This window comes from Chinchilla lanigera, unplaced genomic scaffold (genome assembly GCF_000276665.1).
Source record: "Chinchilla lanigera isolate Chin_1 unplaced genomic scaffold, ChiLan1.0 scaffold00031, whole genome shotgun sequence".
NCBI classification, from domain to species: domain Eukaryota; kingdom Metazoa; phylum Chordata; class Mammalia; order Rodentia; family Chinchillidae; genus Chinchilla; species Chinchilla lanigera.
In genome coordinates, this window is record NW_004955432.1 from 3,839,331 (window position 1) to 3,847,635 (window position 8,305).

At 41.4% G+C, this 8,305-nt stretch overlaps 1 protein-coding gene across 2 annotated transcripts in view; it reads left to right on the forward strand.

The window, feature by feature from the left end:
* The window catches only part of Frmd3 (FERM domain containing 3), a 119,635-nt gene that overhangs the window by 8,712 nt on the left and 102,618 nt on the right, over positions 1-8,305 (forward strand). Inside the window, exon 2 of one of the 2 annotated variants that reach the window (XM_013516074.1) lies at positions 6,596-6,638. In XM_013516074.1, the coding sequence (XP_013371528.1) occupies positions 6,632-6,638 (7 nt within the window). In that variant the 5' untranslated portion in view covers positions 6,596-6,631. Of the gene's footprint in view, positions 1-6,595; positions 6,639-8,305 lie in introns of those variants that run through there. The other variant, XM_013516076.1, reaches the window with a different exon arrangement.

Genomic DNA, 8,305 nt, shown 5'->3' on the forward strand with positions numbered 1-8,305 from the left:
CTCTCTCTCTCTCTCTCTCTCTCTCTCTCTCTTTCTCTCTCTCTCACACACTTCTGGTAGAGAACATTGAAATCAGTGTAGGGGGTGGAGGTTGCTGAATATTTGTATGGAAGCTTATGCGTTCTACACTTTCTGCCCCTCCCTCTGTTTTGTACAGTGTTTCTCCTCCAGGCTGCCACTTATAGTTTGCCCATCTTGAGACTCTAAAATACAAAAGCAGGTATGGCTAAAGGAATGAAAAACACTATACTGAAGCCGTGAAGTTTTTCTTACAGATAGACTTCCAGATAGACAATAACTTTGGAAATTTCCTGCTGTACAGACTGTTATTGATCTTGGGTCATGAATCTTATGGAAACCAGAGTGGAGTCCATTGTTCCTGGTGGGTAGATAACAAGGCCTGGCTGTAGCCTTACCATCCACAACACTGTTAAGGCTGTGTCACTCAGGTGCATTCTTTCTCCCCCACAGAAACAAAGAGTCTGTAAATGGCATAAATTGTCTACATAATACAGGGACTGGGTATTCTGTACTTTGTTTAGGTAAACGTGAGAATCAGGCCATCCTTTTAGGGACGTGATGGGAATTGGTCAGGTTTGGTATCTCGTTATTATTGAGGGGAAAACAACCTCCTGCTTTTGAAGGCGCTTTCATTTTTTACAGCCCCATAGATTACTTAACACATTTCTTGGGGCTGCATATTACTATGCTTTAGGGCACCAAGGGTTTTAAGAAGATAACGGAGACGTGTGTAATTTATTCTGTAATTACAGACTGAAGCAATTTCAACAGAAGCCTCACCTTTGGAGATAACTGAGTGTTATATTCAAATTGTTTACTTTTGGAAGCATTTTTTGGGGGTCTCAGCAGCTACCAAATTAAAAATCATTCCACTTAGCCATAAATCACTGCTTCACATATGCCTTCTTTTTCCCCAAACAAGCCAAAATTAGAATGCATGAAAGATATGCACTATTTCTTCAATAGGGTAGAGAAAAAGGGTCTCTTAGGGCTAACTACAGCTGGGTCTAGAAAAATGGAAAAGAAAGAAACACTTTGGTAATGTCCTTAGTTTTTCAGGTTTATAGAAGGTAAACTTGTAAAGCAGGGAGAATCTGAGCAGCTCTCAGAGCAGCTCCTGACCTTCCGCATGGAGACTGCAGATAAGGAGAGCAGGTGTGGGGGGTTTGCCAATCTCCCCGCTTTTCATTTTGTTAGTGTACTTTCCTCATCCTCTGTTTCTTTAAGCTGCTCTCAATTGAAATACATTTGTTCTAAGAAGGGGCTTGAAACATAATAAGGCTAGATTGTCAATACTTTAAACTCTTTTAAATTAGGACCTCTCACAGGGGCTTTGCATGTTACCAGGGTTTAAGCTTAAGCCTAAAGAAATAAACTTCCTCGGGGAGGATTTTAAACACATGAAGGGAAGTTATTGATAGAAAGTTAGGAAAGCTGCGTTAGGTCAGGGAACAGACCTGAAACAGACCTGGAGATTCTAGTCTAAGTGATTCGTTAGGAAGTGTTTCCAGGAAAAGCCTTGTTGGGAAGCCAGGGACTGGGACAGAGTGGGAAGAAGCCAAATAAGTGTGCGATGTTGGACACAATCATGCAGAGGGTGACTCTCCTGCAGAGCTCAGTGCACCTTAGAGTCCTGTCTAAGGTGAGGGAGCAGAGGTACTTACACCTCCACCTCTGTTATATAATCACTAGTTAAGAGTTACCCTGGCTGTGGAGGGTGGGGTCTGTCAGAGTGGCTGAGTTCTCCACCCTGCAGTGGATTGCAGTAACCTAAGGCGCAGCCCACCTCAAAGGAAAAGATTGCTGCGGCCTGACATTAGCTACTGCAGACACCTTCCCGCACTTCACATAGCACTAAGAGCTGCATCCAGTGGTTCATCTGACTTCCTGAGATCATTCCAACAGTAATGATGGGAGCTTAGCTTCCTTAGACTTGAGCATTCTTATTCTGCATGACAGTTGACAATACGAAGTTTTCAATTATAATAAACCAGCCACAAATTCAGCTATTTAGTTGCCAGGCTCACCTTTCTGCCTCTTTTAGAGAATATCAGTTTCCAGGAAGAAAATAGGCATTTTTCTTTTCTGAACTAAACTAGCATATATTCCAAGTAACAATTGAAAGGAAAAGCAACACAGTAAGTATTTAAAGCTCGTATTTAGTTACCAAGGGTACCACTCCTGGTTGTTACTTTTTCACTCCAGTATAATCTCTCTGAACCTCTGGTAATGGCAAGGACTGTTGCCTTTACTCAACTTCACGGTGTACCATATTGGAAGACTGAGAAAAGGGAAGAGAGAGAAGAAGGGAATGAAGAGAAAGGCAAAGGGCTAATTGCTGATATTGCAATTTTATATATAATCTCATGTAGAGTAGAAGGGAAGGGAAGTGGGGAGGAGGGGTGAAGAGAACAACAAAAACGGACTCACTGAGAGCTGCCTCTGTGTCAGTTGAGGAGTGTCTCTCCACCAATGTGGAGAGGATGGTAACAACTGGTGCTAATAGCCTTTATGAAGCATCATGCACCGTGTGTGGTTCTGAGGTCTTCTTCATGAATGAACACGTTTGGCTCTCATGAGGATGATGGGACTGTGGAAACCCAGGCACTTTCTTGTGGTCACACAGCTAGCTACTATCATGGCTGGGGTTCAAGCCCATACCTGCTAGCTCCTGAGCCTGACACAGTGCCCCTCTAGCCCTGGTGCTCCGCTGGGTTTAGTATCTGACACCATGTATGAAATCCTTTCCTGAAATCACCTTCATCCTATGAGTAGAACTTTGCTTTCTATGTTTCTTAAAAGTTATTTGTAGTTATTCATGTGATGAACCAATATATGTAAAAAATCTAAAGTATCACAGATGAAACATCACAGAAATACTGAAGTCATGGTTTTCTTTGATGCATACTGCCAAATTTTAGCCTCCTCCATCCCTGTTACCCACTTGTACTAGAATGACTTTAGCATATCACTTCCAGTCTTTAAAAATACATTTAGATACTTGCATATATATTCTTTGACTATATGATACATTTGTATGTTTTATGTAAGAATAAAACATTAATATATGATGAAATAGTTCAAATTTTCCCAGACTTTTTAAATGTATGGTTCTCATAATATCTTTGTAATTACTTCATGATGTTCGTTGGCTGTAAGAATATCTAACAGCTCCATTTAGTATGAGTTAGATCCAAACAATTTAAGTATTTATATCATAACAATTGAATAGCTATTTCAAGCATTATGCCTATAAATTTCAAGAAAAGTAGTATTTTAACTTAATTCTACAATAATCACAGTTACCTAATAATGGGAGATGTGTCCCTGCTAGGCACTCCTGTGTCTTATTAGAAATAAGACCTGTTCCTGTTCCATGCCTACTTTTACATGGTACTTCTTCTATTTTTATCACAGCAAGAGGCCCAGCTTTGGGGAAAAATAACATCAGAAGGAATCTAACATGATCTCGTGTTGGAACTGTGGATCCCTGGAGTTCCTGTTTCCCATGGAGCTGACAGATGTCTGCTCTTGCTGAGCTCCCCTGGGACACTCACTGCAGCCATATATAGTCACATATTTTGCAGCTCACTCTTTTATCCCACACTATACCTTGCAGAACCGTCCATGTTACACCTGGAGATCTACTTTATCCAAATGCTGCTGCAGAGTCATCCAGACCATGAACAGACCGTAGTTTGTTTACCTGTTTTACTGTTGATCACAGTTAATGTTACTTTTAATATTTTGTAATTTTGTACAGTATAACCGTGAAAATCCGTGGTATGTACCTTTTTTGTTCGTATGAGAAAAAGAATGCCTGGACTGGTGACTGGTCAGTTTTTTGTTGTTTGAGTGCATATTAACAATTTGAACTTGGCCATCTTTGAAGAAATTATTTCTTTTTTTTTTTTTTTTGTACCAGAAATCGAACTCAGGACCTTGTGCTTGCCAGGCAGGTGCTTGTGCCGCTGGGCTATATCCCTGGCCCCTGAAGAAATTATTTCTTATAATCCTTGAAACATCATTATATTGCTGGGTTATGTTTCTTAGGGCTCATTACCCCATGACTGTCCCATTGGGAAAGAATAATTGTCCTGAAACATTACATAGTAATCATACTGTGTAAATGTGTTTGATATGCAGAGCCTGAAAGGCAAGGGTTGGGTATGAATAGAACAAGAGGAGAAGGGTGATAGGAACTGATTAGAAACTGCAAGGCACATTTCCCAGGACAGTGAGGAAGCCAGCTCATTTAGAATAAATAATTTATTTGGGACCCAGATAGCAAGTACTTTGCAAGCATGCCTTAAATGTTCTTTATCCTTCCATAGCAGGCATAGCCAATCTGTAATGGCACAGCAGACATAGCCAATCTACAGTGGCATAGCAGATTAACTAATCTATAGTGGCATGACAAACATAGCCAATACTGATCAGCAGACATAGCCAATCTCTAGTGGCATAGCAGACATAGCCAATCCATCCTAGCACTCATTCTCCCATCACTACTGGGACCCTCTTACAATGCTGGTGTGGAACTGACTTGTCATTCCTGGAGTCATAGAGCCATCGGAGAGGCAAATTGAAGTGAGGAAGAGAAGGAACAAATACTGTGAATGCAAGGAGAACTTGGGAGGCTTACTTATATTTCAGACCTTATTGGCACAATGACTGGAGCTTTCCCCTTATGAGACAGTGACAACATGTGCTGCTCTCTGGTTGCTCTTATTTGTTCCTTGGTTTAGTTCCAAGTTATCCCATTCATTTCTTTTCTAGCTGATAAATTTAATTCTGAGAGACCCTTTTTATTATTCTCTTCCATGAAGCTCATATATTGAAAGATATAAGTCTAACAATAAAATTGTACTTCTTAAATAAAACAGTGACAGCAGCAAACAAGTATTAATTGAGTACTTTTTACATACAAGGCACTATGTATGTTGCATTTATTAACTGTGAGAACCTCACAACACCTCTCTGATGTGGGTATTATTACTCTTCTCATTTTATAGTTGTGAAATCTGAGACATTGAGAGTTTAAACATTTTGCACAAAGTGATATAACTAGTAAGTTATACAGCAAATCAGTTGTCTACTGTTCAATTATAACTGTGTCATTTCTGCTTAGAAGGAGATGATGAGGATTCTTGGAAAGAGCTGATTTAATTTTGGACAGAAATAAAGACACTTGCTCTGTCAGCGCTTCTGTGCAGCAGAGCCAGGGGAAATGGATGATTTTTTGGGTTAGACTTTCCATACTGTTGAAACAGTTGAGAGTGTTCTGTCATTGTTTTTGAAGACTGCAGAGACCTGACACCCTAGAGTAGAAACTACAGATTTGGCCATTCAGTTTTCTAGTTCCTGAGAAAGCAGAGAGTGTTCATCAAAGAGAGAAGAGCGTCACAGTGCCGACTCATCTGTCAGGTGGGAGGCTCAGAGCTGAGAGGCTCAGGCCCCACTCTCTGGACTCCTCCTGCTCAGTCAGCATCACCATTTATTAGCTAGCTGAGATGAGGTGAGCTCTAGAGTTCTCAGCGGTAAACAGAGTGTTCCTACTCATCGATTAGGATAGCATGCAGAGATGCTTCTTGAAGGGCAGCTGGTACTGAGTGTTAGCACTCAACTTCATTAAACTTTCCTGTTGTGCATGTACATCAAATAATAAGGACAGTACAGAACCTCAAGGGAGATTGAGCAGGTGCAAGAGCTCAGCAGATGGCAAGTCTTCTCGCCTTCTTTCCTCTCTGTCATCAAGCAGGCAGGCGCCCCCTGAGGGAGGCCTCCCTGACCTCGCGATGGCTGGATACCCAACAGCACACCCTCTTACCTTCTTCTCACACTGCAGGTGTGGAAAATGACCTTCCCTGACATTCCCTGAGCAGCCTCAGGGACGTCATGATTAGTGATTCAAAAGCAGCCAGCTCTCAGTGTGTTACAGTGACCTTTGTGCATGGTTCAAGGAGAGGTGGCCACTGGGAGAGGTTTGATGTCTGTTTCAAATAAATGCCTGTCAGTAACATGAGCTTCTTAGGTCTTTGCTTTGTGTTGGAGCTGATTTTTCTCCTTGATAACTTCAGGCTTTTGAAAATAAGGTCTTGAAAACCATTTGTTCCTTCCTATTGTAAAAGAAGAATCACCTCTGTGTGTGATAGGCCCTGCACTGACCTGGCCCAGAATTCATTTTGGAGGAGGCTGTTCTGGAAGGGGAACTGGCTGTGATGCTGTCTTGGGCTGTGACTCTTTAGGGTCGGGGGGTGTCAAATGCTCCACGCCCTCAGCCATCTGTGGCTTTCCAAGAATCGCTTAGGAGCCAACCAGCGTTACTAGGGCATCCCACTTAAGTACATATTCTTTCTCTTGTCCTCTTGGTAACTGTATGACTCAAATATTACTCAGAAAGGCTTAGGCCTCTGTAATTTACACCCCTTGCCAGTGTTATTATTATTGCCAAGCTGTTGATGTTCATATTCCAAAGGCAAAGCACTGTGGAATATCTGTGGGAACCGTGGCTGTAACTTGGGATGCCTTTTAGTAAATAATTTGACCAAATCTTTTTTTTTTTCCTCCCTAGCACTGGCTTGAACCCAACAAGTCCATCTCCAAGCAAATGAAATGTAAGTGCCAATCTGTGGTTTTACTTTTGTTGTGAAATGTCCGAAGATAGTCTGTTTCCCAACAAAGTTTCTTTTACCAGGGGAAAAGTGGGTAGAGATGAAGATATGTAGGTGTGTGCGGTCACCTCTCCCAGTGAGAGGTATGCGTGTTCTCCCTCCTTTCCTCTCCCTGCAGCCACCGGTCCTTTTGTCTCCTGTGCTTCTTGCCCTCTGCCCCATTTTGCCCTCATATCTCAAAATTCAGACAGAAGCTTTGCCACTGAGTGGTTAAATATTCTGTAAGCACAGTTCCTAGTGCCTGATTCTTTTTGATGCTCAGGTTGCTAGTAAATGGTTCAGAGTGGGAGATGCAGTCTTGAAGGAGAAGAGAGAAGTAGATGTGTTTGGAGATTAAAATCTTATGATAACTTTACCGAGCATTGTTATTCTTTTCTGCTCTTCCAATTCCCAGAAAGAAGTAAGGGTATTTTTATGGGTAATTGTTTTAAAGCTCTGGTGTTCTGAACAAAACCTTTCTAGAATCCCTGGTCATTCACCAGGAATGTCATGAAGAGAAGTAGTCCTGTGTGACCTGATGTTTTATCCTAGTCACCTCTAGCAACCTGCTTTTATTTATGGTTTGAAGAACTTCTCAGATGGACCTCACAGTTCATTGCTTGCTGCCAAGTCCGTTTGTCCCTCTGTGTTAACTTTCCCCAGGCTCTACAATGTAGGTGATAAGCAAGTTCTTCATCGCAGAACAGATTAGTATATATCATGTCACTTGTCATCATTCAGGGAGTTCTTTTCTTTCTCAAAAATGAAATTTCCATAGGCCGGGTTTTCAGGTGGGAAAGGAGGAAGACGCTGAACATGGATTACAGACTTGCAACCGACCATACACTCCTTAACTTTCTCCTTCCATCCCCCCTTGCCACTCCTTCAACCCCAGTCTTCCAGAGCGGGCTGCATCTGGCTGGTGCAGGAGGGATGTACTGAGATGAGAGCAGGCGCAGCAGCAGGTGTGGGAAATACGAGGAGGCCAAGCTGTTGGGCGAGGCTGGGACAGACCTGGGGTAAGATCTCCACAGAGGTAGATGGACCAAGAGCCCAGGAGCCTCCAGAGGAATATGCAGGGAACTGAGGATGAACTATGCATGAGAAAAAGTAGAGTGGAGCTAATAGCTAGCTTTTTTTTTTTTGTTTTTTTTGCTAATAGCTAGCTTTTGTTCCTTAACTACCAAAAGTTTTTTTTTTGTATATTTAACAATATTTAAATAATTTTCCAGTGTTGTTTATATTAAATGGCTCTTAGATGTCATGCAATGTTTTCCACATTCCATAAACATCTGTGAACTATCAATTTATCATTAAAGGTATTTCAATACTTAGTAGAAGAAAAATTTAAAACTTATGGGAAATTTAAAATGTGTGAGAAATTTGCTGCTTAAGAGCTTTGCATTCACAGTAACACAAATTTTAACAATGAACTGAAAATGTATAATGTTTTATAGAAATAGTTTACACATTAGTATTTGACCACTGGCCACTTTGAATCTAATGACAAATAAGATATGACTCTGAAGAAAAAATAGTGTGCAATTCAGTTTCTCAATGAGACATGGTGACTTGCTGAGTCTAGGAAGTGCAGGAGTCTTACCCATAGCTGGTCACTGTTGTATTGCTGA